Source organism: Eptesicus fuscus, chromosome 13 (assembly GCF_027574615.1).
Source record: "Eptesicus fuscus isolate TK198812 chromosome 13, DD_ASM_mEF_20220401, whole genome shotgun sequence".
NCBI classification, from domain to species: domain Eukaryota; kingdom Metazoa; phylum Chordata; class Mammalia; order Chiroptera; family Vespertilionidae; genus Eptesicus; species Eptesicus fuscus.
Genome location: NC_072485.1, coordinates 74,860,475 through 74,873,642, shown reverse-complemented (window position 1 = coordinate 74,873,642; position 13,168 = coordinate 74,860,475). Strand labels below are relative to the sequence as shown.

General features: G+C 48.5%; 1 protein-coding gene across 1 annotated transcript in view; it reads right to left on the bottom strand.

Annotated features, from left to right (window-relative positions):
* PAMR1 (peptidase domain containing associated with muscle regeneration 1) overlaps nt 1-13,168 on the bottom strand; it is a 62,878-nt gene that overhangs the window by 17,211 nt on the left and 32,499 nt on the right. The window contains exons 4-6 of the mRNA XM_008146803.3: nt 11,785-11,899; nt 10,267-10,484; nt 8,471-8,578 (exon numbers count right to left, since the gene is read on the bottom strand). Coding sequence (XP_008145025.1) covers nt 8,471-8,578; nt 10,267-10,484; nt 11,785-11,899 — 441 coding nt within the window. The remainder of the gene's footprint in view (nt 1-8,470; nt 8,579-10,266; nt 10,485-11,784; nt 11,900-13,168) is intronic.

Sequence of the window (13,168 nt, the reverse complement as noted above, 5' to 3'; positions counted from 1 at the left end):
CCAGTCAGGAGTGAGTATGCAAATTAACCTGACAAAGATGGCGGCAGCCCCACCCCCCAGCCGCTCTGGGCCTCTGGGCAGCATGCATGCAGGCATGGAGTGGCCGGGCAGGGCGAGACGCCTGCTATGAGGGGGAGGGCGGGGGGCTGAGGGAGCTACAGGAGCAGCGCTCCAGATGGAGTGAAGACTAAAGACTCCAGCCAGAGTGAAGACTGAAGGCTCCAGCCAGAGTGAAGACTGAAGGCAGCAGCTAGAGCGAAGGCCTGGGTCTCGGGTGCCGGAGGAAAACCAGTGCCGGCAGCCAGGGGAAAGAAGGCCTACTGCACAAATCTTCATGCAATGGGCCTCTAGTATATATATATGTGTGTGTATATATATATATATATATATATATATATATTCATTAGCACCAATTTATCCTATGAGATTAGTGCTTTCCTTAAATGTGCTTCTAAAATTACACCAGAACAAAGGACCCTAACCAAGGAATAAAGTAAAGGTAATCATGGGAGCCTTAAATGAATTTGAATGAGGCGTGCAGGGGTCTCAGGAAATATTAGTCAACCCCAGCAGTTAACCTGAGTTACAACAAAGATTTCATCAGGTACAATCAATAGAACTGAGCTGATACCACTTAGCCTGCTGTGTTTTCTGAAAGAAAATATCTTAATCTGCAGGCAGTAGCCTTGAGTGAAATGAAATGTTCCTGCTTTGGGAGAAGGGTGAGGGGGGAAGAAAAGAAATCAAGGTACTATTATGTCTTTTTTTTTTTTTTAAATGTTTGTTAATCCTTACCTGAGGATATTTTTCCATTGATTTTTAGAGAGAGTGGAAGGGAGGAAGAGATAGAGAGAGAAACATGGATGTGAGAAAGACACATCGATTGGTTGCCTCCTGCATGTGCCCCAACTGGGGCCTGGGATGGAGTCTGCAACCAAGGTACGTGCCCTTGACTGGAATCAAAGCCGGGACCCTTCAGTCCGTGGGCTGACACTCTATCCACTGAGCCAAACCAGCTAGGGCTATTATGTCTCTTTAATAGGAGCTGCATTAAAGCTCTAAGTGTATCTGAGCATTTCAGCAAAGACAACAGATCCAAAGCCAACAAAATTCATTACCCCGTTATCTAGCTGGGAGCCTGAGGCTTGTGAGTCTCAATTTTTAGCTGCCCTTGGTATCCACCCACTCTCTCTCGTCACCCAAAATCAAGGAAACAACTTGTGACAGAATTTTGGTCCTGTTTGGAAAAGGCATTAACTCTCTCCCTGGGGCTTTGATTCCTGCTGGAAACCTGATTTTTCACGAGACCGACACCCAGAGACAACCCACCGGGCTCCCTCTTGTCCTCATTTTTTCCTGTTCAGCTTACATTTCAGTTTGGTGCCTCTGGACCAGATCCAGTTCTCTTTTACTCCCACAAGGGTCTTCCCCAACCAGGAATAACAACACCAACTGGTGATGTAATCCCCACTGAGAATCCTTTTTATCGCTTTCCAGCCGATGGTATCTGGCCCCTGCTGCTGTCCAGCCCTCCGCGGGTGTGAGAGAGACAGTATCCGTGTGAAATTATGCTTGGATTGCACACACTGCCATTTATTCATCCGGCAGCAATTTGTAGGCTGAGGCTCACAATTAGCTATTTGATCTTCATCAGTATTGTCCGTGGCCCCTGGTACACTGTGTCTTTCGGATACCACTTTTCCGGTGTTTGGATGGCCTAGTTAATTAAACAGCTGAAACGGCCTGCGCCTAAGAGACAAGTCAACGTTGAATAGTCTTCAGGTTTTTCATTTTATTTTGGTTCAAAATCACCCGGACGCATCCTCCTTTGGTAGAGATGGTCACCTTTGTGACTGGTAGGCACTCCGCTGTCCTCTAACTAATGGATCTGCTTGGTTAGAGTCTTCTTGGGGCACCCTCACACCTCAGAAGGTTTCTGAGTCGGCTCTGGGGGTGTCATGGGGGTGGGTAATAACACTAAACTGCTGGGGGAAATGTCCCCCGGGGGTGTTCTTAGTCAACCTTCAAAATATAAGAGATGCTCACAATGAAAATGGCCCAAACTGAGCAACTCTGCTGCTAGCCTTGGGGATAAAGAGAATGGCCTTGCCGAGGAGCCTGGGGCTGCTGAGCCCATCTGAATCCTACGAGATGACGGATTCTCACCGCCCTCTTAGCAGTTCTCATCACCACCATCACCGAAGGCCTTACTAGAGGAAGTTGGTGTTGGGAACCAGACGGCACGTGACATGCTCCTCTGCACTTGAGAAAGGCTAAGATTGGAATTGTTCTGTGGTTCTGCCAAATAGAAGGGGAAAAAAAATCTATGCTGCATAGCCCTGCCTTATTTCCTCTGGTACCTAACAGACCTCAGAGGCTTAGGCTGGATGCATGTGTAAAGCGGGGAGGATAACAGCTCCTATCCCACCGGGATGTGGTGACCATTAAACAAGACAATGCCGCATAAAGCGCAGAGCCTGCCGCTGAGTAGAGAGAAGAATAACTACAGTTGTTGTTGTTTTGAATGCTCGGATACCAACAGGGAGGCCTTGTGTTTTACAAAGAGGAAACTTTCCTCTTCTGAATCAGAGTGAGGGGCGGGGAGCACATGCCCCACGAGGCAGGGGCTGTTAAGGAAAAGTGGGGGGGGCTCTGCAGCCTCTGTCAAGGGGCTGGAGTCAGTCTCGGGGTCCATGGTGGCAGGGATGTTTGTTTCCATCAGACATTAACTCTGCTTGGCCCTCATCTTCTACTCTTTGCACCCTCTTCCCTCTTCATACGGCCCATTCCAGGAACCATGGGTTACCCCTTAGTCCAGACCCAAAGTAAAATCTGCCTCCTGCACTAAGCCCTGCCTCAGTGGGCGCACCTGCCAAAGCAAAAGCCGCCGTGAAGGCCTTGGCAAGGCTCATGCCCTTTTTTTGCCTTGTCTATCCCACTAATAAAAAACGTAAGTGATGCTCTGGAGTCCGGGTCTCCTCTATGACCACTAGGGGGCCGACATACGCCCACCACATGTTATATGAGTGACGACTGAAAAACCACATGAGGAAAAAGGGAGGCCGAGCAGATAACGTGATCATGTTTGGGCAACGCGCTCTGGAGTTTCCAGCTCCTCCCAACACGATTCCACCGATCATTTCTAAGTGCCCCCTTGCTGGGCTGTCCTGTCTGTGAAGGCTCCCCACCCATCATGCCAGGCGTGGGTGTCCTCTCCTGGGACCCAGGATTCCTTTCTGACAATGGCATTGGTTGTGTCTACCTGCCCTTTTAAAACCAGAACTTTCTCGTCTGCATGCAGGTACGGCGGTGGCAATGCTTTGTGTCTGGCAACGATGTGGGAAGGGCGGTTCACAGAGGAACCGTAGGGAGTTGTGGAAGAATTTCCTTAAGGAGCCCTGAGGAAAGTCTGCCATAATCATCTAGTCTGTAGAAACCAGTGCTGTGGCCCTACCCCTTTCCCTGGAGGATCCCCTGCTCTCTGCCAATGGCCATAATAGGGGACCGGAGTAGTAAGAACAATAGTGGCTCCTCTTACATCAGCTCAGTATCTTATGTCATTCCATCCCCACCACCATTCTGAGAAGCATTTGGTATTATTTTTCTGAACATTATCAACTGAGGCTCTTGGGAGTTCCATGACTCGTTCAGGGTCACCTGACTGAAAAATTAGAGGCTCAGAGCCAAGCCGAGGTCTTTCTGTCCTCTGGTCCAAGCTCGTCCCCTGAGTGCTCCATGTCACGATGGGCAAAGGTGCTCCCGTGTTCCAGGTATTGAGGATAAGATAGGGCTCTGGACCAAAAAGCCAGTAAGCTGATTTTATGACCTCTCAGCTGAGTGGTCCTAGAGCCTATCACTTCTCTGTGATGGGAGAGGGGATTGCGGCTCATTGGGGGGTCAGCGTTAACGTTTCCATGAAAACCGCAGATCTCCTGACCGCTGATTCTGATGAGAAGCACGGGCCGCCCCTTTGAAGCTGAAGCAGCAAGTGTGCTCTCCTCCTGGGCGCTTTTCTCCCAGCCCTGGGGACAGGCTAGTGGGAAACCTCCTGCCGCTCCAAACCCCCAAAGCATCCAGATGCCCCGTCTTCCTTTAATTGGTGGAGGCCATTGTGCTGTGTTCCCAGGCGCAGCAGAGCCCGCAGGGCGAGCTTTGTGCCCGAGAGTCAGCCGGGTTCAGCGCGCTTCATTGGGATGCAGGGGGAAGGCCCGGCCTCGTCAACTGGGCCAGAGGAACAAAGGCGACATGGAAACTGGAGCAGGCGATGAATCCGCCGCTCTCCACTTCCTCAAAACAGGATTCCGACCCTTTACTTAAGAACTTATTTTGTCCTTGTGTCCCATACAAAGAAACAGGAAACTTCAGAGGAAAAAAGGGGCCTCGGTTTCTTACATGGTGGCCCAAGGAGGTTGGGGTCGCGGAGGGTGCTGGCAGGAGGCTGGCTTGGCCCCAGTGCTGAAGGGGGAGCCACTCGCCCCTTTTGATTGCTCTCAGAGAAGGTCACCTGGGAGCAGGGGAAAGCTGTTCTTCCTTGGGAACAAATTAATGGGAAGTCTGAGCAGAGCAGCGCTTAGATATTGTATTTGCGGCTCTCACACCCTCTTACCAACTAAACACGGATTGTTTCTTATTCTCTTTTTATAAAAATATGCTTTTGTGGATTTTAGAGAGAGAGGAAGGGAGAGGGATAGAAACACCGATGAGAGAGATACATCGATCGGCTGCCTCCTGCACGCTCCCTAACTGGGGATGGAGCCTGCAACCCGGCCATATGTACTGCCTGGGAATCGAACCGTGACCTCTTGGTTCATGGGTCGATGCTCAACCACTGAGCCACACCGGCTGGGCGATTGTTTCTTATTCTTTATCTACTGCCCCCAGGAAGTCCCAGGGAGAAACTCCTTTCAGACCCACGGAATTCCTTTGAAAATCAATCCACTTCCAGCTTGACCCCAGTTTCTGAAATGCAACTGCTAATTCTTATTTCTGGACTGCTGTTTATAACGGCTCATTTTGAAAATCGGTAAACTCTTTCAGTGATCACTTTGGGGACACCTCTCAAACGTGTAACTCTCCACACCCTTTGAACGAACAGCTCAACAGCTACGAATTTATCTTACAAAAATACCTCCACATGTGAACCAAGAAAGATCGGTTAGGGCAGTCATTATGGCTCTCTTCACAATAGTAAAAAACAAACAAACACAGTAACAGGTGCATATTAAGGACCTGGATGAATAGATGACTGTATCTACATCCACACACTGGAATGCACAGCTATTGTTGTTTCAAATGAGTGAAAAAAATGGTTAAGGCTTGTTTCGAAATTACAAGGTAAAGTGCCACAGATAATTTTCAAGATTTCCCCCTCACTGACTTAGTTGGAGCTTGTGCTGAATTTCCCAGGAGGAAAATCAAACCCCTAAACCTTATAGAAAATAATCAGACATCTGAACCAACATGGACTGACCTGGAAAACATATCCATGAGACGGGCACTGAAAACAAGTTGAAAATTGTATGTGAGCTTTCATCCACTTTTGTTTAAAACAGGGGTTCTCAATCTTGGCACAACTGACATTTGGACAAGATAACTCTTGGCAGGGGAGCTGGGGGGGGGGGAGGGTTGCCCTGTGCATTGTGGGATGTTTTACAGCACCCCTGGCCTCTACTCACCAGATGCCAGGAGCACCCCGCCCCCACAATGACGACAAACCAACAATGTTTCTGACATCACCGAAGGTCCCCTGGGGTGGGAGTGGGGAGCAAAATCCCCCCCAGTTGAGAACCAAAGGTTTAAAATGGTGATATATAGACAACTTCAGTTTGCACACCCTAGAAGAAAGTCTGGAAGGATACTCGTGTTGTTAACTGCTGGGAGCCAGGCTTGGTCAGGAAAAGCAATGTTCTCTTTCTATTTTACACATCTCTCTACTGTGCGATTGTTGTCACAAGTATATACAGGATGTGCAGGCATGGCTTCTACAATGAACTAGAAAACCGACTGCTATTCCACTCCCACTCACAGGCACGCACATACGTCAGAATTCTCTTTGGAAAAGAGCGACAGGTGGGCCTCGCCTGGGAAGCCAGGTCCTTTGAGAGGACTCGATGATGAGACACGATAACCACACGCATCAACTGGTCGCATAAAGTCTCACCAAGCCCCGTGGTGAGATGGCGTCTGAGAGCTTGTGAGCGATGTGGGGAGTGTGAGATCCTCGCCTCCACTTTTGAATTGGATGGGCCAGCATCCTTGCACCCTCTGCGTCTTGAAACAAAGAGAAAGCAACGTTTCTCTCCTGCTCCAAGGAGCATCTAACACTCCCCCAGGACTTCAGGAGGACAGAGCATTGAGGCAGCAGCGTTGCAGGGTTGGTACTCCGTAAATACAAGATGGACTTCTCACTAACATTTGCTTCGGTTCTTTTAAAGCTATTTTCAAAAAAATACATTTCTGGAAACCCAGCATGTTTGGGTTTGGTAATCTTCAAAGCATTTCCTCCAGGGAGATAGTTTTAGTTCGCTGATATACTCATGAGAAAAGCAATAAAGATTTCCCCCCCTTTCTTTGTGGTTTTTTTTTTTTTTTAGGTGATAGACTGCTGTGGAAAAAAATGGTTAAGGTTTGTTCCGAAATTACAAGGTAAAGTGCTGACAATTTTCATGATGTTTCCCTCGTTGAGTTAGTTGGAACTCATGCTGAATTTTCCAGAAGGGAAACAAAAAGCTGAAGCCTTATAGAAAATAATCAGATATTTGGTCCCCACGTTGATGCCAGCAAATGACATATCAGCTATCCACCACCAATACCTTCACCCAGTTACAACTCCCGGGGACCACGGGAATTATGGGTTGGGAAGAACATTTTGATGAGTGGCCAGGAAGCATTCTCTTGTCCATCTATGCTGGTGTTTTGAGTTGAGACAGTTTGTGAATCGAGTGATGAATCAGTTCATAATGACATATTTTATATTCCTTTTCATTATGTTTGTTTTGATTTTTTTTCCAGGAAAGAATAATAATTCTGGGAAGTCCATTTAGTTCATAAACTAAGCATGAATATTTTACTCACAACCTTTGGACCAATTTTTTTTCCCTCCCTAATAAGAGACCCAGCTCTTGAAGACATTTTAGCATACTTAGTGTACTTTACTTTTCTTTATCCAATCTTACCTTTTGTTTATCGATAATGTGCAGTTACATTATCAAGAAATTGAGCCTTTTTTTTTTTAAATTGGCCCTGACTTTCAGAATTTGCCATTGCCAAGACTCCAGAATCACTCTATGAAGCAAGTCTTGAAACAAAGAGAAAGCAACGTTTCTCTTCTCTGCCTTGCACACAACACAGCAGGCTGAAACGAGGCAGGAACCACGAAGGGGAATGCCATTTGCTAAGCATCTGGCATAGCCACCCTTAGCTCCGCTAGGCCAAGCCAAAGCAAGGGCTGCTCTTAGCGGAACACAATGGCACACTCAAGGACACACTATTGAAACCATCCATGGCTGCCGTCTGCATGGTTTGCAAGGAAAATTCATGAACTCAATTAAAAAATGTATGAACTTTATAGAAAATTTTACCCTTTGTGACAGCATGGATGGACCTGGAGAACATTATGCTAAATGAAATAAGCCAGTCAGAGAAAGACAAGTACCATAAGATTTCATTCATATGCGGAACCTAATGAACAAACTGAACTAATGAGGAAAATAGAGGCAGACTTATAGATAGAGAGCAGGCTGATGGCGCTGGGCAGGGGTGAAGGGGGTGGGCAGGGGGTATGGAGGGATTGAGCAACAAAGGGGAAAAAGAAAAAGAACTCCTGCATATAAATGACAGTGAGGTGATTGGGGAGGGGAGGAGGGGAAGGAGGAGGGAGGAGGGAGAGGGGAGAGAGTATAGGAGGGATAAATGTGATAGAGAAAAAAGTATGAACTTTATAGAATGCTGTCAGAACAGGCCCTTTTGTAGGATGTCCCAAAATACCTGTGCATGCCAGCGAGGAGGGACTGATGTAGACACTGTGGGTGCTCTGCCCTCAGAGGCCTTCTGACTCTCTCTGTGGGCCCCTTCCCCCCCACTCCCACCCCAAGCTATCTTGTTTCACCTCCACGGCCTGCACCTGCCATCTCTTTGATGCTCAAAGGCGACTGGGACCACCTGGCCCACATGCTTAGGAAGCGAGCCATGTTCTCCTGCTTGCCCAGGCCAGCCCTTAGCCGATCCCTGATTGCAGTGGGGATGAGAAGGCATGGCTCCCTTGCTTTAAAGCCAGGACTCACTCTGAGATGTGACTTACATCCATTTCTCACGGCCAGTGAACACTGGGGTTGGGATTCTGTCCACATTATGTGCCACCTTGGACAGACCATCCCAGACACCAAGAAACAGCGTACGCGGCAAGCTCCCCAAGCCCTCTCCACGCCAGCACCACGGGACACGTCAGCTCCCACTCCCGAGGGTCACTCACGATTTTCACAGCGCCGCCCGGTGTAGCCTGCCAGGCAGGCACACCTGTAAGATCCCATTTGGTCAACGAGGCATGTGCTGTCATGGAAACAAGGGGACGAGGAACAAGCTGCAAGAGAAAAGGCAGTTTCAGTGCCACTGTGTGGCGTGTCCATTTCTTTAAGCCTGGGGTCCTGCAAACAGGCACACCCATGACGAAAGCAGAAGCGCCTTTCACCCCCGCAGAGGGACTCCAGGGACTCCAGGGGCAGAGCACCCTTGGGTAGCTTTATTTTTTTAAATACCGTATTTTCCGGCGTATAAGACGACTGGACGTATAGAAGATTTTCCTGGGTTAAAAAGTCATCTTATACGCCGGAAAATACGATATATATTGTTTATTGATTTCAGAGAGGAAGGGAGAGGGAGAGAGAGATGGAAACATCAATGATGAGAGAGAGTCATTGATCAGCTGCCTCCTGCATTCCCCCTACTGGGGATCGAGCCTGCAACCTAGGCATGTGCCCTTGACCGGGCATCGAACCATGACCCTCTGGTTCATAGGTCACAGCTTAACCACTGAGCCACGCCAGCCGGGTATCCTTGGGTAGCATTAGATCATCTTTTTCAAGGAATCCCAGCAGCCTGGATTCTGGGGGAAAGGAAGTGGAAGGTGATCTTCAGGACACTGCTGAACGTGTGCTCAAGAACTCCCAAAGACACATTCTGCGAACAGTAGTCCCTTGAGATGGTGAGAGTTCTGGGCTCAAATATGGTGGGGAAACACAACTAGTATTAAAGGACATTAACCGGACTTCCCTTCTGCAGAACTTCTCGGAATGCAATCCAATCCCAGACGATGAGAGCTGGGCTGATCCCTTACGATGGAGCACTTTGTTCCCTTTTGTTAAATCCTACTTCCTAACCCGGACCAGGCAGCAGGCAAAGTCAGGCTTAGAGTTAGTCACGCGTAAAGTAAGTGGCATTTACCATTGTAGCTTAAACCATTTAATACCTATTTTACAGAGGGCAAAGCGAGGCTCAGAGCACGCCTGGTGCAGGGCAGCTGTGGAGTGCTTCCTATGGGCCAGACTCCCCGCTCGGCCCTTCATCTTTCTGTCTCCCAGCGCCTTCTTAAGGGAGCAGGATCTACTGTTATTTCCTTAGTCACCCCTTGGGAAACTGCGCCCCGAGAAGTAGAAGAACTTGCCCAAGGTCACCTGGCTTCATCTGCCAGAGATCCAAAGCTAATGTTCGTAACCATGGCAGGCCCCCCAGTGGGCGCTCCAGAACCCAACTGCTTGTGTATAAATCCGTGGTTGGCAAACTGCGGCTCGCGAGCCACATGCGGCTCTTTGGCCCCTTGAGTATGGCTCTTCCACAAAATACCACGGCCTAGGCAAGTCTATTTTGAAGAAGTGGCATTAGAAGAAGTTTAAGTTAAAAAAATTTGGCTCTCAAAAGAAATTTCAATCGTTGTACTGTTGATATTTGGCTCTGTTGACTAAGGAGTTTGCCGACCACTGGTATAAATCTCTGGTTCCACCCCCATAGCTGCGTGACCTTGGACAAATTACCCAGCCTCTCTGTGCTACAGCAGCTATATAGGGGAGAAAACAATCCCTAGTTCTGGTTCCCATGAACATTTCTGAAATATACCTCACCATTCCTCTCCTCCTGCTCAATGTTGGGGCTCTTCTGAGACCCCAGCACGCCAGGTCTGAATAAGGCTGAGCAGGGAGGGGAGCGGTACACAGAAAGGAGGCGTCTGTGTGCAGCATCGTCGCAAAGCGCTGCATGTGTCTCCGTGGCCCTTACCTGTGATCTCTTCAAAAATGGCATGGAAGCCATCGAAATTCTTGGAGCCATCTGAATGGAAGAGGATGTGGAGCGAGGAGCCCATGCTCCTGATGGGAGCTGGCCGCTCGTTGCCACAGAAACGCTTGATGATCTGGCCATCGCTGTTGTCCCCGTCACGGACCTCCACGTAGTCATACTGGCACATGTAGTCAAACTCCAGGCTCAGCATGACAAACCTGTGGGCGGAGAAGGTGACAGCGGGACCCAAGTGGGCCCCAGGTAGTCCTGAGACCCCTGGGCAATTCGAGGCCAAATGATGCACAGGCCTCTGGAAATTGGGTGCCACTGACCTGGTCAGATAGGGAACTGGTCCTGGATGGCTTGAGTCAGGACTTTAGTGGACAGGTGTGTGTACATACACTGTGTGCATGTGTGTGCACACACAGAGCGCGCCCAGGTGAAGGGGTGCCGTATGCCATGCAGGGAACCTTTGTACATGCTGGCTTCTTCGGGGACAGCTGAACTACTCCTCCCTCAAAGAAGCCACCCTGAAGACTCTTTCCAAAGGAGATCCCGTATTTTCTTCATGACGTATATACAAATTTTCACTTCTCATTTTTATCTCCTTGGTATGTGTGTGTGTGTGCATGTGTGTGTGTGTGTATGTGTGTGTGTGTGTGTGCGTGCGCGCGCGTGCCCATGCCTGACTCCTCCACTAGACTGCAAACTCCTTGAGAGTAGAGTGGGGCATCTGTCTTATTCCACTGTGCCTAGAGAGGAGTAGTAGAGGTGACACAGGAGGCAGAGAACAGTTCTTTCAACATTTATTCACGCAACAACTATCCACCCAGCCCCTGCGGTGTGCCACGTTCTGTTCCAGGCACTAAGACCTGTTCCAGGCAGCCGTGAACATTCTCACCATCAGGACTCTCCTGTGCTACTTCTCCACAGTTACAATAAAACCAGGTCTCTACTTTGGACTAGGGCACAAATTAAACGTTTGCACGGCCCTCAAAGCCCATTAGAGAAACAACTTATCTTCCACACAAGTGAGAGAACTGGTTCATTTGTTGCGGGGGGTGAGGGGCGGTGGCTGTTTTCCGAGAACATCCGTGAAAGGATCTGTGACAAGCATGAGCCCCAATCTCGAGTCTAAATCCCCTGAATGTTAGACCTGTGCCCTTTAGTTCTTCACTTCCCTCCCATGGAACCCAGCCCGGCACTCTGAGAACAGGAAGACTTGGTTACGATCTGGGCATGAGTAGATGGCTCTCAGTATCTTGCTTTGTTGTGTTGTCTTTGGGTCAAAATCAATGGAGCCCCACTGTTATAAGGCAGTGAATGACAGCATTTAATTGGTTATAGTTTTGACCAGGCCTTATCCCACTAAATCAATGAGAGGTTAAAGAAAAAGGCTCCAATATACATTTTCTGCTTTTGAGGATAGCGTGCTGATGCTTAGTTAGCCCCCTGGGTCACTAGGATCCAGCGCCCTCAGTCCCATTACTGTGTTTCCTCATAACCCCAGCCCCTTACCTTAGCTGGATGTTAAACCCAGGTTTGGCGTGAATGGTCCATTCGCAGTGAGCATTTAGCGGGTAGCTCTCCAAAAAAATCTGACCCTTCGAGGCTCGCAGAACCTGGCCACATCCTGGGGAGAGAAGATTGGGGCATGGGCATTTGAGTCAATAGGAAAGAGATGCTGGAAAGTCTCAAAGAGCCTGTGAGCTCATCCCACACCCTGAGAATGAAACGGAGAAGGGAAGAACTATCTCTGAAGCACCTAGCGATGCGTAGGTTTGAATCCACCCAGCAGCCTGAGAAGGGAAGGGGCATCGTTCCAGTGTCCCAGCTGGGAAAATGGACACCCAGAGGAATAACTGGCCTAGCTATTGAGTGACAGAGGAGAGATTCAAACCTAACTGTGTCTGACTATGAACAAGCCACGCTGTCATCCCCCTTCGCCAAAGGCCAGCCTGCGGTCTCCACCTTCATGGGCTCTGGAAGCTGACCTTCCTGCACCTCTCTCTACAGGACACGGTGGCTTTCGTCCAGAGTCTCCACCTACACATGACCCTTTGGTCTGTGTTCCCTGCACCTTCTCCACCCCACAAATAGAGCCCCAAAGCTACTCTTTGCTGAGTCCCCTCCATCCAGTTAGAAAATTAATTTGTTCTATGACCAATTATGTAATCAATGCCTCTCTAATGCGTGATACTGGAGGGTGGACACAGTCTCTAACCAGTTGGGCTGGATTAACGGGTTTCATTTTTTTCTAGGTTCCAACCCCCTTTTCTCAAACAAACTCTTAGGAAGACTGTCAATCAAAACATGGGCCCAAGAGGGTTCTGGGTTAAAGCAGAAGCAGAGACCCAAAGCCCTCCACCCTCGTCATCACCCTTGTCCCCTGAGTTACCTACAAGGGAGCCCTAAGATTTGAAAACCACTGGAAAAGCATAGGTAAGATGCACCCCAGTTTTATAAAAAGAGTTTGGGGAAAATGTCTTGAATTGGTTTTATAGAAAAAAATTATCTGGGTCATGTAAATAAATGTTTTCTACAAGAGTTGGCCATCTATGATCGTGGGCCAAAACCGGCCCAGTGCCTATTCTTGTAAATAAAGTTTTATTGGAACAGAGCCATGCCCATTCCTTTATGCATTGTCTATGGTTGCTCTCAAGCTCATAACAGCAGAGTTGAGTAGTTGCAACAAGAGACAAAAAGATGAAAGGCCTAAAAAGATGAAAATATTTAGTATCTGTCCCTTTACAGAAGAGGTTTATCTATCCCTGGTCTATATAGAAATCCAGATCTATAATCCTTTTGGTAGAGCTGGGATCTTTTCTAGCCTGTACACCTAGAACAGTTCCTGGCATATAACAGGTGCTCCATAGATAGGTGTCGAATGACTAAATGATGA